Consider the following 20,906-nt stretch of genomic DNA (forward strand, 5'->3'; position numbering starts at 1 on the left):
AATTGTCAAGCTCTCCGGTAACTGTCTGGCGTCCACACAAATTTAATCTATTTGTTGTGCGTCTTGTCTGGGATTTGATACAGAAGCAGCAGATTGCCCAGTAAGAGGCTAATCAATATCTGATCCAATTCCCAGCTGGTCACCGGCTCACTGGGGCTGTCAGCGAGGAGGTGTTGATTTCCAGGGCCAGTGAGCGAGTCAGCCACGGCACTCAGCGCTCCTGGTGTCCGTGTCCGTGTGCAGGTGTGTGTTATTAAGGGAAAAGCAGTCGTGCGCAAAGTCTTCAGTCACATGCTTTAGTTTCTGCAGGGTCAGTTTTTTTTTTTTTTTTTGCATGCCGAAGAACAGTTACTCAGTTACTGCAGAAAGCCTGCTGAAGCATTTAACCAGGACAGGAGAACTGAAGAGAAGTTTGTGTGTTTGAGATTGATCCGCTGTAAGGGGGGGTCACGGTGGTTTAAAGGGGGTACTCTCTTGCTAAAACCTCCGCTGATTAAACCCCATTTTCTACTTCGAAAGCGTTGCCTGGGATGCAGTGTCTCCAGTTTAGTATCGGATCTCAAGGGCAATGGGTTGTGAATGGAGGGTTTCCGTTATTTCAGATGCAGGGTTACCCCTGTTGATTTTTCCTATGATCGTTATGGTGGTATAAACATTTTCCACAATAAAAGCATAGCGCAATAATAAGTCGCAGTGAAAGCATGATAAAGCATAGATAAGCCTTGTAAAGCCCAGAGAGCTACGGGAAAGCATATTAAAACATGACAAACCGGGGTAAACTATGGTAAATACATAGTATATCTACGGGAAAACGCATTTAATGTGGGGTGGTGACAAAGAGATAGTGCTTGAATATATATTTCGCATCTAAATCCATTCCAAAAAGATGTTTAATTTTGTACTGCAGAACCCTTCTCTCCCACTAGGTGGCACTGCAGGCAACAGTACAGTAAATGGATCAGACAATAAATCTATGGAACTTAGCCCCGCTGAAGGGCCTGATTAATGCTGCTGTTTTTTCGTTTGTATCCCTTAAATTGTTGATAGTTTTGAATGACTTTATATTCACTAGACTATTGAATTTAGACAGTGCCACAGACTCACCCTCAGGGGTAGCGAGTGGTCCCCTGACATGTAATACAGCGGCAGTGTGTATATTTCACAAGACCTCTAATGTTTTGCTGTCGGTTGACCAAGTGTAGCCCAGTTTGCTCACGATTTATTTAAAGGGGCTCGATTGTAATTTGCTGTTAACACCTAACTAACACATCAGCGGAGAACACCTGTACAATTCTGGTTCCCGCAATATAGACATGGATTTGGATGACGGTAGTTTGAGGGCACACACTGAGCCTAGAAACAAATAAGGATCACGAGGTGACTTTTGAAGTTGTTCAAATCCTAAAAGGACTCGACAAACTAAGTTTACTCTAGCGCAATATTATAAGCGCAGAGGCGGAGACCGGAGAGACGGTTCTTTACACAGAATTTGATACCGTTTTAGGATCAGTCAGCTACTAGGAACCGGGACGAGCGCTGATGGTCCGAATGCCCGCCTCTCGTTCGTAAATGCTCCTGCAGTGTGTTCACAGGTTGAGTACAGGAATATAAATCTGTAATATCAAAACAGGTTTGATCCCGCCCTGTAATTCAAACACAACGAAATAGCAGCGCACGGTGCGTTAACGTGGCAGTTATTTTATGCTGCTGTTGTAAAAAGAGCTGAACTTTGTCTGTTGATGGCACAGCGAAGTAGATCAATATTGGTCTTGGACGTGAGGACAGTGTGCGCTCTCCCGTCTGACTGGGACGTGAACGCGGGGATTTCTTCACATCGCTCCACTGCCACGGGAGACCCTCTATAGAGGTGTTCCTTAAATCAACCGAGACTCTGTAAGTACACTCATCTGACTGCTGATTTCTCTGGGGTTCAGTAACAGAACGTTTTATGGTGCTGAGAACGGTAGAATTATAGTCATAAGTGTTTTGCTTTAATAGTGCGTGTGTGTGGGGACAGTACATTATTTTTTTAATGTATTTCTTAGCAGACGCCCTTATCCAGGGCGACTTACAATTGTTGCAAGATATCACATTATTTTTACATACAATTACCCATTTATACAGTTGGGTTTTTACTGGAGCAATCTAGGTAAAGCACCTTGCTCAAGGGTACAGCAGCAGCAGTGTCCCCTACCTGGGATTGAACCCACGACCCCCCGGTCAAGAGTCCAGAGCCCTAACCACTACTCCACACTGCTGCCCTATTACAAAGGCAATGGTTATATATTTTCATTGAAAAGGTGGATGAAGAGAATGCCATTAACGGCTGAGAGAGGTCTCCGGTTGTGATGTTTTGCACTGTCTTTGCAGTTGAACCTGTGCACTGCCGTTCTGCTAATGGTCTTGTGACACGCAGGTGTTTTGATAAGCAGGACGGTTATCTGAAGATAAGATTAAATTGCTTTACAGCTAAGGCGTTGCAGCCTAGCTCCTTATGCAATTACCCTCCCTCATCATCTTGAAATTACCAGGAAGTATACTTCTGAAGATGAAAATAATTACTAAGATGTTGGGTTCCTTAGCCAGATGTTATGTCATTACCAGCACCTTAATAATAATGAGCGCTAATCTACACACTCCACTCTCAGCTCTGCAGCACTGTCATTACCAGCACCTTAATAATAATGAGCACTAGTCTACACACTCCACTCTCAGCTCTGCAGCGCTGTCATCTTACACGCTGATGGGCTCTGGAGCACAAAACCAGAAGTTTACTGAACGATCTCTAATTTCATATTTGGGACCGGCTGAGTTTAATTTAAAGAGGGGGGATGAGAGCGTGTGGTTCCCAGTTACATATACAGTGTAAGCACTCTTCATCCTCTTCAGTGCACTGATGCAATCTCCTGCGTCTTTCATCTGCGGATAGTCTACAGTCTGCAATCCGCGTCTCATTTCTCTTCCACCCTCTTCTCTCTATCTTCTCTTTCTCCTCTCAGTCCATCCACAACACTTTTCTTCATGCTTTCCACCTGCCCTTCCCAAATGATCTTCAGTGGCAATGCAGGCAGACAGGGGCACTGCAATAGCAATGCAGACAGACAGGGGCACTGCAATGGCAATGCAGGCAGACAGGGGCACTGCAATGGCAATGCAGACAGACAGGGGCACTACAATGGCAATACAATGGTTATGTACTAAGTGATGTCAGGCAGCTGCAATAGGCTGCCATTGACAGAATGCTATAGAATTCTACAGGACCTATTTGCTGACATACTGAACCATGATTATAAGTATTCTTAACATGTTGTCATTATTATTGTTACTAGAACTGATATAAAATGCCAGCTGAAATCAATAACACGCATTTCACTGTACAGGAGAGGTAACAGGTTAATTTTACTCCTGCCAGATCCTTGTTTTAAAATCCAGTATTCTGTGGCCTTCATCATGCTGTTATGAATACTGCACAGAATCCAATTGAAACGCCCTTTCCTCTAGTTCACTGCACCAGTCTGCTGATCAGCGTGTTTCTGGGGTCCTCCTGCCTTGTTCTTGTGCAATCGCGGCTCTGGCTTAATGCCTGCAGTTCTGGCTCCCGCGTCTGATTTCAGTCTGGTTCCACTCTGAGACCGGAGCGGGCTGTGGACCGAGTGAGCGCTGTCAGGATACGAGGTCCAGAAGCTGGGCTGCAAGTCTGCGCTGCGCTGCGGCACATTAACCCCACGCGAGGCTCTGCTGCAGGACTCTGTACTGGATAATAAAGCGCTTTATTATCATCTCAACGCGATAAGATCCCCTCTAAAAAAATTATAAAGTAAATAAAACTGTAAGGAAACACTGTGTACTCACGATAGTGTGCAGTAAAGGAGGCTGTGTGGTGCAGTGGTTAAAGAAAGGGATTTATAACCAGGAGGTCTCTGGTTCAAATCCCACCTCAGCCACTGACTTATTGTGTGACCCTGAGCAAGTCACTTCACCTCCTTGTGCTCCGTCTTTCGGGTGAGACGTAGTTTTAAGTGACTCTGCAGCTGATGCATAGTTCACACACCCTAGTCTCTGTAAGTCGCCTTGGATAAAGCAGGCGTCTGCTAAATAATAATAATAATACTGCTGCCATTGTAATTATTAATCTCCAGAGAGTATAATAATAATGTACTCACTATATCACATGGCTGAATCTTTTTGGTCTAATTGACTCCCTTATTATCCTCAGTAAATACAGGAAAGAAACTACAACATCATATTGCAAAAGTCTCCCGGAAGCCATAATAGTAGTACAGTATTTCATGTTAAATTCACGTTACATTATTCTTTTTTCGTTTTTCGTTAAGTATATATAAAGCGGTATGTAATTGAATATGTAAAATGAGTCAGCAGGTTTCACTTTATCAAGCACAATGTGTTCATGCTATAGGGTGCTGCAAAGCGTTTGTCCCGCGCTGTACAACCACAAGCCGCTCAGCGTTCCTGCAGCTATCCTGCCGCGCTGAGCCAGGCTCGCAGTGCAATCGCCAGAACTGGCTGCGTCTCCTCACCCCACGAACTCCACCCCCACTCCCACACTGTGAGAGCCTGCAGGGACTTGGAGCGTGTGTGCGTGTCCGTGTGAGTGTGTGCGTGTCTCAGGACTCTCCAGGACGTGTGTGCACCAACTTATCGATTTCAGACAGCTTGACAATGTCCTTTAATATCATTTTCTTGTTTTTTCTGAAAAAGTTAGATTCGGAAATTTCCAAAAAAAAACCGTTTTGCTTCGCCCAGCGAGGAGTTTGCTTTTTTTGGCTCTGTGTTAGAAGCTGTTAGAATGAGTCATCGCGAAAGTCCTTAAATTGATGGAAACACGTGTCTTAATCACGAGACGATAATGTTATTGCTTCGTGCACGGTTTCCCTTTTCTTTGTTAACTTCAGAAATCCAAACTCAAAGAAGAAGAAAAAAAAACTGTGCACTGTAAAGCACAGCGAAGATGAATAAGATAACAAAACCAGGCATTACAAGCATGGGAAACACCGTGATAAACCATGAGGAGATCCCCCTTCCCTCCTATGCTCTCCTTCCCCTCTCACACAGCGCCCTGGGTGAGGTGGGCAGCACTAATTGAACACAGCGCTGTGTTTTTCCGGCAGTGTCTATTATTTCCAGCTGCAGGATGGAAACTATTAGACTGATCCCTATACAAGCTGCCCAGTGACTGACTAGTGGGTGTAACACTCTCAGACTCACACAGCCTGACTCTCCCTCCCTTTCCTCAGTGCACAGCTGAGCCTCTGGATTCTACAAAGCAGAGTTACCAGCCGCTGAATCAAGACGTACCACACCCGTAAGTACTGTACAGATGTGTCTCTTCTAGTTATTTCCAGGGCAGCGCGTTGCCTCCTTGTTTTTGTGGTGCTCTGGCTGTGACGGTGTGTGATGGAGTTTCTTAACTTCATCAGCACTGAGCAGATAAATTAGTTTCGATCATAGCTTTCTCTGTGGGGAAACACAGGCTGGGCCACGCCCCCTCCTGGTCAGTCAGAGACTCACAGACTGGACCTCGCCCCCTACTGGTCAGTTACACAGATAGTAAGTGTGTTGTGTTGAAGCAGAGCACAGGATAGGCAGGTTGCAGGAGTTGCCACAACTGTAGGGGGCGCTACTGCTGCATGACATGACAAGCTCAGCTTCAACTTCTGAATAGCCATGTCCAGATACATGAGGTATATATCCTTTATATATAGTGATGTGATATAGAAACACTAGGCGCTCATGCGTGAAAATGTTAGACCACTTTGTGTTAAGATGCTTCCACATGAGTTCAGGGGACTTTTACAAACTATAAAGAGAGTTGCTGTTGTTTGAACTATGTCCTGTGGTCTACGCAAAGGATTTAGACAACATCCATGATTTCTACCTTTCCAGCAGTCCTTGCGCTGCCCATGTGGAGAGTAGATTTGGCTGAAGCTTCCTGTTAGTTATAGCTGATGATCTCAAACTCACACTGCTGGTATATATTTATCTTTCGTGAGATTCAGATAGCTACAGGCGCAGTGCTTCCCTGTGCTTTACCACGCTTAGAAACCAGATCAAAACTGCTCTCTGAAAACAAAGCGTTCACCACGCAGCAAGGGGACTGAAGTTTACAAGCAGTTACTAGCCTCGCTCAATCCTCTGTACTTGTGATGATGTTCCACCAGCATGGCCTGCGGCTGCATCCTCACTCGAAACAGTGATTCATTAACCCTTTCAGCGCTGCAGACCTGGCATGACAGGTTGAGAGGGATCCTTTAATTGGCAGATTACACCTTTAAGAGAGTAAGCAATCAGATCCACTCCCTATGAGTCAGACTGTGCACACGCGCGGTAAGTGAGCAGCACGGCTGAAGCAGGGAATATGTCATCGCTTTGACTGATATCAAAAAAAAAAAGTGTTACCTCTGTTCCTCTGTAACCAGCCCCCCCCCCCAATCAGAGCACGAGCGAGACAAAGGGAAAGATGGGATAGCGAACAACAGCCCAGCCTTCCCTGCAATCGCTTACAAATGATGTAATCCTTCCGAAAAACAACGAGATTTGTTTGCGTAAAGTCAAGTGGTATGCAGTAAAAAAAACAAAAATAAACTTTTGACTTCTTGAGTGGAGTTTATTTGGCACAGTTTTGTAGACTTACTGTGATCGCTGCGTGTCTTTCGAAGAAGCAGGAGACAGGCTGCCCAGCTCACAGACATTTTCAGAGAGAGAGAGGAAAGCTTCTGTGTCTTAGGTTATGTAAACAAACTGGCAAGCCAACAATGTCTGAACCGCTTCTGCATATTTATTCAAGGTTAAAAGTAGCGAGCATGTATGTTCAGCATGTGTTAGAGATATCACAAGGAAGTAGGTCAGGCATGCACACTGTATCTTAGTGGAAGGTCACATGGATACTGTGCTGAAGTACTGATAGCAGACTCTTAAGCTGTGTTTGCGCTGCCATTAACCCCTGTTCTGAACCCCATTCTCAATGCGCTGTTCCAATGGTTGCCCTGGCAGCAGGTTCATTCAGCTTTCAACAGTAGCTCAGTGGTTAGAGTGCTGGGCTGCAGCGTGGAAGGCAGTGGGTTTGAGTAGCTCAGTGGTTAGAGTCCTGGGCTGCAGTGTGGAAGGCAGTGGGTTTGAGTAGCTCAGTGGTTAGAGTCCTGGGCTGCAGCGTGGAAGGCAGTGGGTTTGAGTAGCTCAGTGGTTTGAGAAAGAAAGCGCTGGGCTGCAGTGTGAAAAGTGAGATCTGGATAGCTGTACACTGACAAAAAATAAACCATGAAGTTATTCAGACTGTTATATATATATGGGCAGCAGTGTGGAGTAGTGGTTAAGGCTCTGGACTCTTGACCGGAGGGTCGTGGGTTCAATCCCAGGTGGGGGACACTGCTGCTGTACCCTTGAGCAAGGTACTTTACCTAGATTGCTCCAGTAAAAACCCAAGTGTATAAATGGGTAATTGTATGTAAAAATAATGTGATATCTTGTAACAACTGTAAGTCACCCTAGATAAGGGCGTCTGCTAAGAAATAAATAATAATATATATAAATCTTTTTTCTTCACTGCCAACAGTATGTGAAACAAACACAGTGACAGCAGCTCAAAAACAAAAGCAAAAGTATTTGTGTAAGAGGGCAGGGAGGTATTTGCATTGTGCTCCCGATACGGCTAAACCCTGCCCTGTGAAATATCACCTTATCACACAAAGAGCTTTCTTCATGGCAAGGGCAGGCAGAACGGGATGTGTTTAGCAGTGGCCCTTGGGTTGCCATGGAGATTCCTGTCAGCGTCTCTGAAGTTCAGGGAGTGAGGCGAGTTAGTGCACTGTCCTGTGCAGAGCCCTGCGGAACACTGACTGACCAAGGAGAATGAGAGGAAACAGGTACTTATTATATTTCGTTTTTGAATGGCGCTAACACAGCCTAATCATTTACTCTGCTGTTAATTTGTGGAGCACACTGCTAGTTTTGCATCTTAAAAGGAAAGGATTGTAAATACAATAGCAGAGCCGGGACCAGTTTTACTGTTTCTGACCAAGACAAAATAATAAGTCTGACACCTGGGACGACCCTTCATGGCTAAACATGTCGTTTAGGAGGAGGTTTGTCTTTCAAATGTACATTTCCTTTTGCTGGCAGGTCTTGGATTTACTGGTTATGCTGGTTCAAGCGAAACTGTAATACTTTCTTGAGATCTGGTTTTGCTGCCTTAATTAAAAAAACAAACAAACAATCCTCTGATGAAATCTGTTTCTTCTTAGTTTCACTGGAAATGTACCTGGCTAGAGCCCTTCCATGAAGTGTCTCTAATCACTGTGTATTTACAGAGTACTTACTTAGTAAATACATGTGCGCTTACACAGAATTACAATGATATTATGCACAGTTACAATGTACTTATCATGGAAATATTTTTGCAGGATAAATGCAACTACACAATTGTATCAATTGAGGATGGGTTGGGGTTGGGGTTGGGGTTGGGGTTAGGGACAGGTTGGACTTGGGGTTGGGGTTGGGGTTGGGGTTGGGGACGGGTTGGGGTTGGTGTTTAGGTTGTGGACGGGTTGGGTTTGGGTTTGGGTTTGGGTTTGGGTTGGGCTGGGGTTGGGGTTGGGGGTTGGGGTTGAGGACAGGTTGGGGTTGGAGTTGGGGACAGGTTGGGGTTGAGGATGGGTTGGGGTTGGGGTTGGGGTTGGGGTTGGAGTTGGGGACAGGTTGGGGTTGGTGTTGGGGCAGGTTGGGGTTGAGGACGGGTTGGGGTTGGTGTTTAGGTTGTGGACGGGTTGGGGTTGGGGCTGGGGCTGGGGTTGGGGGTTGGGGTTGGGTTGGGGTTGGGGAATGGGGATGGGGATGGGTTAGGGGTTGGGGTTGGGGTTGGGAATGGGGATGGGTTGGGGTTGGGGTTTGGATGTTGGGGGTTGGGGTTGGGGTTGCTGTTAGGGTTAGGGTTAGATACACATGTATTTAGATATAATTACTTCACACGTAAATGAAATTTGAAACCTGGGCCGTATCATATTTCAGTAACTTACCAATAGTGCTGTAGCCTGCAAGTAGAGCAGGTATTTTACCACGCAAATGTGCCGGGGTAAATTTCTAAATGGAGCGGCACTTAAAAAATCAATAAAGTATCTATGCACTAAACAGCACAGACGTTTTAGTGGCCCCTCGGAGCAGTGGGATTCTCCGTATGGAAACTGCCTTGTAGGAGCGCCCGCCCTGTATAAATATATGAAAACAAATACATGTCTACAATCAGGCAGGGCACGTTATTGCCAGCTGTTTAAATAAAAGTAGGCACTTCACATGCGCAGTGTTTGTTTAGTTACTTGTTTTATTCAACACAAACCATGCTTCTTGCTGTTTTTAGTATGTCCACAGTATACAAGAAAGCAACAGCACGCTGCATAGCTCTGGGAAGCATTCCCAGTGAACCAGCCTATACTGAATATATCTATTACTGGCTGCTCTGACCTGTGGTGTGGGAAAAATCTTGGGTGACACTTTCCATGCAGTGTCTCTAATCACTGTGTATTTACATGGCAGTGTCTTAGTAAATGCAAGTGTGCTTACACATCATTACAATGTGATTATGCACAGTTACAATGCACTGAAGTCTTTTTGCACGACGTAACCCTAACCCTTTTCTGATACAGTTGTGTACTTGCATGCAGTATCTCATGCAAAAAGATTCCCACGTTCAGTGTATTGTAACTATGCATAACAGCATTGAAATTATGTGCAAGGTCTTGCCACATTCTCTTCAGTGGCATTGCAGTGGCTCTGTACCTGGCAGCAGTAATAGAAAGGGAGCATTGAGACGTTGCTTGAATGGTCCCATTGTCATACCAATGGTAGCATGAACAATCTCCCACAATGCACTGCAGTCCCACCATCTCCGCACCAGACAGACAGTGTGCTGCCGTATCAGCACCGCTGTACTGTGCAGTATCTGCTCTCAATGCACTGTGTTTGCCATGGCTGGTTTCTCCAGGGTAAGACAGTAAATGATCATCCAGTTTAGTATGTTTGTTCTGATTTGCAATCTGCGTCCTGTCATACATGCCTTTGTAACTGTTTTCCGCTCTCATCACGGAAGTTTCTGCAGCTCCTACCTGCCTGCACTGCGCTGTGATAGGTGTCAGTTCGGACTAGTCTGCTGTGCGCCGGGATATTCAGTTACCTGGTGTTCTCCACTGCAGCTGTGAAGGCCGTGCTTTCTCTGGTGTTGAAGCAACATGACCGCAGAGAGAACAAGGACCAGGCTGTCACTTTACCTAGAGAGGAGGGAGGGGACTTGTTTATGATGCTCAGAACCCTACATCATTCCGAGAACTTGTCAGGACACAGACACACACACACACACACTCACACACACACACACTCACACACACACACACACACACACAGACTCCGCCTACCTCTGTGACAGGGAACTCTCTCTCTCTCTCTCTCTCTCGCTCTCAGTCTTCAAAGACACTCCGACCAAAACCCTCAAGCTGAAAGCTGGTATTCACCCAAGCGACTGCACACAGACACCCAGGCAGGCGAGTGTTAGAGCTGGCGATCTTCTGAACACGACATGGTAAGAATTGTCTTTCTGCTGATTAGAAACTATTTGCAAAGTGTATTTTTTCTTAACTGGTACTGGGAAGTAAGGTGGTCAGATAGGAGAAGTGCCAAAATGATGGTGTTTTATGAAGTGGTCTTTAGTTTGAGGTTTAAAGCATGCCTTTTATAAACACATGCCAGTGCAGAAGGGGTGTAACTGCATTGCTTCTTCTATTCAGATTTCCTGTCTCCGCATGCTTGTAAACAAACTGCAGTGTAAACAAAGCCTGCCTCCTCAGAGCACAGCATCCTTAACCACAATGTAGTAAACACACGCCAAAGAATTTCAGTCGTCTTGAAATAGCTTATTATCCCATCTTAAAAGAGCACAAAAGCGGAGTCAATCTATCCATTCGCACCCGTGTCTCGCGACACCCTTGCCAGCCTAGTTTCAGAAACAGGTCCGTCTTTTGATGCCATTGGGTAGAGGATCAGAGCGTTAGGATCCTGTTTTTGTGTGGCGCACCGAAGCAAGGCTGTTCTGGTATTTGACTTCGCTGGCGTGACATTCACAATGCTATGAGCCTGGAAAGTTATGACTGCGTTGCAGACACTGCTGGTGGAGGGTAACATGATAAATAAAGCCCTCCCAGCCATTCTCCATTCGTATTACGTTATGGATTAAAAACCATCTGTGTTAAATCAGCCAATCGCTGTTCAGGATTTCACAAGAACAACAACGGCACTTTTTATGTTTAATAGTACATCATAAATACAGTCTTTCCATGCAGTGTCTCTAATTACTGTATAGTTACTTAGTAAATACATGTGCGCTTACACAGCGTGCCAATGCTATTATGTACAGTTACAATGTGCTTAATGAATTGTCAGCTGGCGCGCAGGAGACAAGCTAGGATGTGCTGGGATGTGTGCGTTTTGATTGGCTGAACATGATTTATAAACAGGCAGGCGAGGTGTGCTCTCTCCGCGCTCAGACTGGGAAACGGTTCATGATGTTAATTTAGCTGCTCTGCGTTGCACACTTGGAAACCAGCCTGACTTAAGACCTGGTGAGAGTTTTTGCTTCTTCAAAGGAGTGCTGCGTAATGAACTGAGCGAGTCAAGGTTTTTACCTTATTTGGTTCGACATCGCTGCTGCTGCTCAGGAGATCCCTGGGAAAGAGCAGCGTTCTCGCTTTATTTGAAAATGTTTCGCTTATTAGCTGCAAAAAATTTAAAAAAGACAGCCCCTGCCCTCCAGGTATCAGCCCCAGAGTCACTCATATTAATTGAAACAAATTTAATTCTTTAAACACACTTTTAAAAGTTACTGTAGTGTAAAAAATGATGATGCCTTTCTTATTGTTTGTAATGAGGGGCACGAAACCGGGTTTCAAATGTACTGACCGGTTGGATCCGGTCATTCAAATGGTCCGTTTCCTCCTCGTGAGACCTGAGTCGCTCTGAAATGTGTTTTAAGATGAAGAAGTCGCTTGAACAAGCGTTCAGTTCCTCGTGCACCTTAAGGGGTAAACTTGTCAAGAACAAACCTGATCTTGTTGTCTCCGGACAACAGGACCAGAACGACCCAAACAGAAGTCCTGCCTTCCCGTCTGCAGCCTCATATCATAGTACAGAACCACTGGCACTGTCGCCGTAGCGATTGGAGATCTTTCGGGAAGGGGTCTGAATGTGATCCCGTTTGGTCTGGTGTTGTGCCAGACCACCCTGTCTGTTCTGTTGGAATATCTGGCACATCCCTCGTTTGGAATAGATTCTTCTTTGTGCAGTTTTGTTTTTTTGTCTCTTTTTGCAAAGTGCTGCAAACTTGCCAGCTTAGCGTCAAAAATCGCACATGGGCTGGAGCCCCAGTTATGGTACAGCGATCCCAAACTGCGCTCCTGTAATAGTGACTGTCTCAGGTCCCTGATTGTTTTGATGGAGATTTGATTTGTTTTCCAGGCTTTATTACTTACATTGATTCCAAGCCAGTGTTTCCCTGCCACAACACTATAAATTCACTTCCTGTGTGACAGGAAAGAGTCTCCTTACTGCGCCTGGAGTCTCAATTTATTTTATTTGATTTTAATCTAGGTGGTGCTAAACTTCTGGCCAGAGCTGTAGTTTGCAGTCCCGCGAAGGCTAATCTCAGAGCTTAAAGAAGAGCTTTAAGATGACTGATCTCAAGCAGGACATGATTGAATTTTTTAATACTGTAAAAGACAACACATGAAGAGCTCTCCGAACTGGCCCACCCTGATCCCCAGGCTCTGTTCCATGGTTTATCATGCTGCGTTCTGCCCTTCGTTTGTCATGTTATATAACAGTACGCTTTCACAAGGCCTGTGTGAATCTGTCATCTCAGAGCGAGCTGATTCACCCCGCTGGTGACTCACATCCCTCCTCCCTCCTCCCTCACCCTGGTACTGCGGCCAGGAACTCGCTGGAGAGAAGGGCAGGCCACTGGCTGGAGGGGCAGGCAGCTGCTCTGGTGGTCAGCTTGCGACAGAAAAGTTTCTGAGAAAACCAAAACTTTTCTACAGCTGTGGCCAAAAGTTTAGCATCACCTGGGATTTTAGGGTTGAGACATCATTTTCAAAAACAAACTATATGAACATAATTTAGGTATTTTATTTAAGTCATGGTAATCCAAGAAACTACAAAATGATATCGCAAGAAAAAGTCTACCAGAAGCCATAACAGCAGTACAGTATTTCATGTTAGATTTCGAAATATCACATTTTTCAGCTTTTGACAGTTAAGTATATGGAAAACTACAAAGCGGTGTGTAATTCAATATGTTAACGTAACATTATTCAGCAGGTTTCATTTTATAGGGGGTGCAAAACTTTTTCCCATAGCAACAGAGTATGAGGAGTCTTCCAAGTGGATAAAATCTGAGACGGGAGTCAACCGTTTTATTCCAGTAAGGGGAGAGCTGTCTCCAAATACTCTCGATGCAGCCTCTAGTAACATCCTCGAGACCAGATCTTTGGACTTTATTAAAACATTCAGTTATGAGCCGCTTCCCCTCCGAGTCGGACCTGAATGGACTCGGTGGTTCCGCGGCAGGCTGTGCTGTGCCTTGGACCCTTTGTGACGTTTGTTAGTTGGAACTGCACTGTGTGATGTCATTGCAGGATAACAGGATTTGGAAGTGACCAGGACCTGCTTTTGTTGTCTGGTACAGGTTTATACCCATGGAGCTGTGCTGAACACCTGAACTGGATGAGTTTTGAGAGGAGACAGCCAGGTGACATGCAACCACAGGTAACGCATCAACTCACTAGCACTGTGATAGCATATCACAGTGCTAGCATCGCCTGTAAAGCATAGGGTAGCGTTGTGAAGCCTGCAGAGGGATAGTCATGCATATTAAACGTGGTAAACTACTGTAAAAAATAGGTTTAAAATGGGTATAGTATAGAGAAAGCATGGGAAACGACAAAATCACTGTGATAAAGTTTTGTCCTGGAGTGTACCCATGCAACAAATTAACTCTTTGCTGCCCAGTGTCCAATATATTTGACATTGAGAAAACAGGCATTGAATAGGTATGGGGACAGTAAAGGGTTAAACAGTTATAAAACCATCAACTATGTTAACTAGTGAATTTAATTATTTTGACGTGTGTGCTCTCTCATTACACCAAACAATCGATCTTGGTATTTTGTAATACAAGACTGCCATCTTGTGGTTGTAAGTGAGAACTGCATTCAAAGCCACGGAACTCTGAGTTGATCCTGATCCAAGCTTCTGGAATACCTAAGCCTTAGAGATAAGGTGAGTTCAGCACTAGGAAGGAGCCTGCTTAGGTTTAATTAGGTCTTTTAAAAACATTTTTTGAACACTAGATACGATTCCAGTCATTCACGCTTAACCATCTTCAAAAGACCTTTAAAATTCTTCACAGCTTTGCGATGGAGGCTCGTCATTGGCCGATTAATTCAGCAGGCCGTCCATTCAAAAATAATAGTTGGAGGGTGATGCTGTGGCAAATGCATGAATGGTAATCCCCACCTCCTCCCTCCCTCCCTCCCACCCCCCCAGACCCTGCCCCAACTGCCTCCGTGGTTCCCATGGCGACCCCTCCTAGCAGCTCTGCGTGCGTGTGTGTGTGTGTGTGTGGGATTCTCTCTCTGTGTTTGTACACTGAGGTCATGGGAATGAGCTTTTTCACAGCCTGTGAAACCGTCTACAGATAAATCAGTGCCAGTATTGTACAGCAGAGGACGGAGTCTATTTTCATGGAAATTCAAACCTGACCAGATTGGCTTGTTTTGTGTGTGTGTGTGTGTGTGTGTGTGTGTGTGTGTGTGTGTGTGTGTGTGTGTGTGTGTGTGTGTGTGTGTGTGTTTTCACACGTATTTTAGATTACAATTAAATCCAATCACAGTCCAGGAATAATGACCTGAGTGTTTTTATAGGAGTTTCGATCACTGCGTGCATAATCGCACCGTGCTCAGTTGCATGTTATCTATTTTATAATCAAGAGTTTGTTTTTGCAAAGTTTTTGGCAGGGTAACTTCTTGAGCCCCATAGAATTCAAACAAACTGTTTAAAAAAATTAAAAAAGAGGAAATATTTAAGTGAACCCTCAAAAAAAAAAAAAGATCTGGCTTTTCATCGAAAACTATAAATCACTCAACTGTAGTATTATAATGATTTATTTCTTAGCAGACGCCCTTATCCAGGGCAACTTACAGTTGTTACAAGATATCACATTATTTTTACATACAATTACCCATTTATACAGTTGGGTTTTTACTGGAGCAATCTAGGTAAAGTACCTTGCTCAAGGGTACAGCAGCAGTGTCCCCCACCTGGGATTGAACCCACGACCCTCCGGTCAAGAGTCCAGAGCCCTGACCACTACTCCACACTGCTGCCCTAGTAATAATAAAAGAAACAATCCTATGTCAGATATTGACAAGACTTCTAGTAGATTCATTTGCCACCTTCAGGGAGGTACACAGGGACGTGCACCAAAATTTAATGTTGACTATTAAAAAACAAAAGCGTCTGGTGTTTTCTACCCCGTTTCATTAATGTAACTGTGTGCTACATTTCTATACAGCGTCTGAGACTTCAGTACGAGATCCAGCCCAATCATTCTACTTCAAAACAAATTCAGAAAAGAGACACGTGTCATTCAGACGGAAGCTATGAATTTAAGCAACAACTGATTAAAAAACAAAACACACGCACTAGGTCATAACTGGGAGGACAGTTACTCCCCTTCTGATCTGCTCCCACTCTGTGCACACTCCCGTTGCTATAGAAACTCGATTTGTTTTGGTTTATTGGTGCCAGTGGGGGGGAATTCACTTTAAATGCAATCAAATTGTTTCTGAAGCAATGCTGGACGAGGAACAGATTCAATCTGCACAACAGCGATAGCATTAAGTCTGTGTCTTGTTTTAGTCACTTCTCTATTACATGCATTACAGTTGTTTTGCATCGACCTTGGGCCCTTTTGTAAGTATCTTTACCTGGTGGCTGGTATCTTTCTGCTAACTCTGTGTTTTTGTACAGTTTTAAATGTTATCTCCACTCTATCCTTGCTGCTGTTTGCCTGTCCCTATGTGTAGAATAGCTACATGTCATAAAGCTTCATTGTGTTCATGTCTCCTGGCTGTGAGAGCTCTGGTGTGTCCCAGCAGCGCCGAGTGGAGGAGCTGGGTTATCAGAACGGCTCGCGGATCATGTTCTCTGGCGATGGACCGGGCGAGCGACACCAATACGCCTCCCCCCCGGCCCCGCTGCGCGTCACTCAAACCTCCCCCCTGGAAACAAACACCCCGGGCATCCCTTCCCTGGATGACTTCATTCCAGCCCACCTGCAGAGGGAAGCAGGCCAAAGAGGGCTCGCCTCTCCCGGACTGCTCACCCCTCCTCCCAGTCCCTGCTCATCGAGCCAGGGCTTCGGGTTCAAGACACGGCCCGCACAGAAGGCAAGGGCTCTTCCAGTTCCTTTCCAGAATGAAATGCAGGGGTAATGTTAGCTTCATGAATAAAAACAAACCAATGAGCACATTGGCTGATCTTCTTTTTCTCTTAGATCATGGTGATCAATGGCGATGGCTCCCACACCCTGAATTTCGATTCCTACGAACCCACGTTTCGATCACCTGCTAGGGGGGCGCCCCCCCACAATCTACACGAGGGTAAGAGCCGGGGGCCACTTGTGATAATGATAATATTATTCAAGGGGCTGCAGCCGACAAAATAATTCTGTACATCTGTTTTGCACTTGCGTGACCTACATCCAGCAGGGCTCTCATGAAAAGCACCGTGCCATACAAACGCCGAACAAAGAATGTTTCCACACGTCTCACCTCTTGCTGTCTGAAAGCATTTCAGTGACTAAGAGAAGCAGCTGGCTGCTTACTGGCCTGGGTGAATGAAGTGCAACACAGTCTGAAAGCATGGCTTGCGAATAGAGTTGACTTTAACCAAGTGTACTAGAACAAGTTTCTTTCAAAAACTGCACAATTGAGGCCTCGCTCGTCTCTCGACAGGCTGGCAGGTGAACGGATCCGGCCCTGCCAGTGTGTGGCCCCTGCACACAGGCGGGGCCCCTGGTGCGGGGCCCCCCAGGAGAAGCCTGTCTCCTACCAGGAGGGGAGACAGTCCTGTGGAACACTCTCCGAGCACAGCGCCCCCTTCCTCGGAGACAGGGCAATCAAAGCTGATCAAGTTCGCTGGGATCGGACCCGTGGATGAGACGGGAATGCCCATAGCCTCCAGATCAGTAAGTACAGCCATTAACATCTCCAGCCCCAGAAATACAGATAAAAAACCTATTGAAATACAAATTCTAATCATTATAAATCGCAAAAAAACAAAGACACCATTCATTGACCACTAATTAAAAAGTGCCGTGGTTATTTGAGCTCTGTGGCTATGCTGTGGTCTATGCACAGGATGCCTTCTGTACACAGGATTAAAGGGACTGGAATTCCTGTTTCTCATTGGTGAATTATAACGAGCAATCTAGAGGAAAAGTCAAGCTTAAAGGATGCATGAAACAAAATATATTGGACTTTGTGCAGAAGTGACGTCAGGCAGTTCCTTATTATTTTGACCCCTGCTCGCAGCATGGTTTATAAATGAGGTGCATGCAATGAAACGGTTCTCACACCTCCCCATCATTCATGGCGTTTGGTTTCCAGTTCTTCTTTTGATTCAGTTTTTCATACCGGATTAGTGTTCTCACCTTGAACACAGCACAGGAATGCTGGAAGAACTGGAAACCAAATACCACGAGAGAAAACAGATCGCTTTGCACAGCCTAGCGTTCTACTTGTAGTAGGGCTATGTATTTGAAATGTTCTTTTTTTCCTTCTTTCCTTACATTTTCTTTCCTTCCTTCTTTTTTCCATCTTTCCTTTTCCTTATTTTCTTTCCTTGTCTGTCTTTCTTTCTGTCTCCCTTTCTTCTTTCCCTATTTCTTTCTTTCTTTCTCTCCTCTTTCTTTCCTTCCTTCTTTGTCTCCCTTCTTTCCCTTCTTTTTCTTTCCTTGTCTCTTTCTCTCCTTCTTTCTTTCCTTCCTTCTTTCCTTGTCTCCCTTGCTTCTTTTTCTTTCCTTGTCTTTCTCTCTCCTTTCTTTCCTTGTCTTTCTCTCTCCTTTCTTTCCTTGTCTTTCTCTCTCCTTTCTTTCCTTGACTTTCTCTCTCCTTTCATTGTCTTTCTCTTCTTTCTTTCCTTCCTTCTTTCCTTGTGTCCCTTCTTTTTCTTTCCTTGTCTTTCTCTCTCCTTTCTTTCCTTGTCTTTCTCTCTCCTTTCTTTCCTTGTCTTTCTCTCTCCTTTCTTTCCTTGTCTTTCTCTCTCCTTTCTTTCCTTGACTTTCTCTCTCCTTTCATTGTCTTTCTCTTCTTTCTTTCCTTCTTTCCTTCGGTCTCCCTTCTTTCCCTTTTTCTTTCCTTGTCTCTTTCTTTCTCTCTCCTTTCTTCTTTCTGTCTTTCATTTTCTTCCTGTCTCTCATGGTTCTCTCTCCGTCTCTCTCTCTGTGTGTGTGCTAGAGTGTACACAAGCCCAGGGACTGGTACAGGAGCATGTTCAAACAGATCCACAAGAAGACTCCAGGTAACAAACCCTTTCCCAGCCATTCTTTACAAAACATTCCTTTCGTCAGAGTCAGCCCTGAAACAACAAAGCACGCTGCAGGGTCAAACAAGCAGCAAGGAAGCTTCAGATTACAGAACGAGACACACTGTACTTTAACAAAGACACCCAGGAAGAAGTCCAAGAGCCTCTGCTTCGGGGCTTCGGAGATTTCACCCTGGTATGCTGTAGTAAACGCTCCAGTACGTTTCAACTTCCCAACGTTGCAGTGTGTTTAACACGCCTTTGTCAAGGGAAACACAACAGTGGAGGTACTTACAGGCTTATGATGCCATGGCAACCACACTCACTTATTTCAATTGAATTCTATTAATGTGTTTGTGATGTAATTTACTACAGTTAATGATGTAACAATCTCCTATTACTCCTCTATTTAACTCTCTATATATATGCAGGTAATATATATTTGTTATTATTATTATTATTATTATTATTTATTTCTTAGCAGACGCCCTTATCCAGGGCGACTTACAATTGTTACAAGGTATGACATTATACATTATTTCACATTATACAGATATCACATTATTTTTACATACAATTACCCATTTATACAGTTGGGTTTTTACTGGAGCAATCTAGGTAAAGTACCTTGCTCAAGGGTACAACAGCAGTGTCCCCCACTGGGGATTGAACCCACGACCCTCCGGTCAAGAGTCCAGAGCCCTAACCACTACTCCACACTGCTGTTCTTTGATACAGAGATCATCCATTTCTTTCAGTCCTAATTCGGATTGCTGGCTGGCAGAACTCGCATCTCTCCAGCGCGTGTGTCGTTTGTTTGAGTGGCTCATACCTTAATAACTGGTTTATTGTTCTTTTTAGAATTTGACTTTGACTGTGGTGGACTCAGCGCTTCAGATGGTAAGCTGCTGTGACTTCTTAACAATAAATCGAATTTCAGGTGAGAAAACGCTGCTGTGTAGCCCCGTTTAGGAATGGGGATAAATAAATAAAAAAAACAGGTGGAGATTCTGCAGCTCGGTGGATCAGGGCTGCCTGAATGTCTTCCGATCATCGTCTCTGTCTGCAGTCCAGCAGAAGCTTCTGTCTTTGTACTGCAGGACCCCTCATGCCCCTCTGGAGAGGCTTAAACAAAGGGAACTGGGAGCTTCATTTTTCGGCTGAATCTCTCGCCGTTCATTAAACTGTTGCGTGCCATTAAACAAATTAAGAGCCGTGGCGCTGTGACAGCGTGCGAGCTAGAGAAGGGGCACAGTTAGGGTTTCATTGCACGCTGAATTGAGTTATTATGTAACAGACTGCAAGTGGAGTTTTGAATGACGTTCCCATCACTGGCAGCTTGGTGTCCCCCGGTCCGAGGTGAAGACTCGTCTCCTAGCCGCCCTGCTGAGCTGGACGTCGTGGACGGAGTCTTACCTGATGGAAATCTCTTTGGGCTCTCCCCTTACAGAGCTCTGCCTGATTGGTAAGTATCATATATGATGTCATCATCACCAACCAATTAGATCACAGCATTTCCCACAGGTGCAGACTTCTGTTTCTGTGTATGGCTCCTTTTGATGCTAAACCACAGTGGCTCATAATGGGTGCGGATTAATCCTCTCTGATCCTGCAAGCCGCGGACTTCAGGAAGCTTGTGAATCAGAGGGATTATTTGACTCACCTGCCCCTCCCTGTCCTGTAGCTGCTTGGAGCTCAAACAGGTCAGAGGAGAGAATTCTACAAGGGGCATCTGGACCATCTGTAGCTACCAGCTCCCCATGCGTGTGTGAGCCTACATACACTGCCTAGACATATCGGACACCCTTTTTTAATGATCCAAGCACCGTTTTTTTTCAGTGGAAATTAGCCCTATTAGAACGATCACTTTTACAAAATCTACCTGGATAAAATAAGCTCGCTAGTGACTGACGCTGAACTTTCTCCAGTGTGAATGTGGCATTCTTCATTATTCTAATACAACAAATTGCTAAACCCTATCACAATGAAAAACCTGACATAATGAACATTTCTCCAGCTCCCAGGGGTTATACTGAAGTTAGACTGAGATCTGATTCAAGCATTCAAAATCCTAAAAGGTATAGACAATGTCGACCCTGGGGACTTTTTTGACCTGAAAAAAGAAACAAGGACCAGGGGTCACAAATGGAGATTAGATAAAGGGGCATTCAGAACAGAAACTAGGAGGCACTTTTTTACACAGAGAATTGTGAGGGTCTGGAACCAACTCCCCAGTAATGTTGTTGAAGCTGACAGCCTGGGATCCT

General features: G+C 44.9%; 1 protein-coding gene across 3 annotated transcripts in view; it reads left to right on the plus strand.

Moving 5' to 3' along the window:
• The first annotated feature begins 1,694 nt into the window (after positions 1-1,694).
• LOC131720968 (vinexin-like) overlaps positions 1,695-20,906 on the plus strand; it is a 39,161-nt gene continuing 19,949 nt past the window's right edge. The window contains exons 1-10 of one of the 3 annotated variants that reach the window (XM_059013564.1): positions 1,695-1,893; positions 5,256-5,323; positions 10,465-10,582; positions 13,739-13,818; positions 16,212-16,502; positions 16,610-16,715; positions 17,070-17,302; positions 18,573-18,636; positions 19,501-19,539; positions 19,978-20,104. In XM_059013564.1, the coding sequence (XP_058869547.1) occupies positions 13,777-13,818; positions 16,212-16,502; positions 16,610-16,715; positions 17,070-17,302; positions 18,573-18,636; positions 19,501-19,539; positions 19,978-20,104 (902 nt within the window). In that variant the 5' untranslated portion in view covers positions 1,695-1,893; positions 5,256-5,323; positions 10,465-10,582; positions 13,739-13,776. Of the gene's footprint in view, positions 1,894-5,122; positions 5,324-10,464; positions 10,583-13,738; positions 13,819-16,211; positions 16,503-16,609; positions 16,716-17,069; positions 17,303-18,572; positions 18,637-19,500; positions 19,540-19,977; positions 20,105-20,906 lie in introns of those variants that run through there. The other 2 variants (XM_059013566.1, XM_059013565.1) reach the window with 2 other exon arrangements.

This window comes from Acipenser ruthenus, chromosome 46 (genome assembly GCF_902713425.1).
Source record: "Acipenser ruthenus chromosome 46, fAciRut3.2 maternal haplotype, whole genome shotgun sequence".
Classification (NCBI taxonomy): domain Eukaryota; kingdom Metazoa; phylum Chordata; class Actinopteri; order Acipenseriformes; family Acipenseridae; genus Acipenser; species Acipenser ruthenus.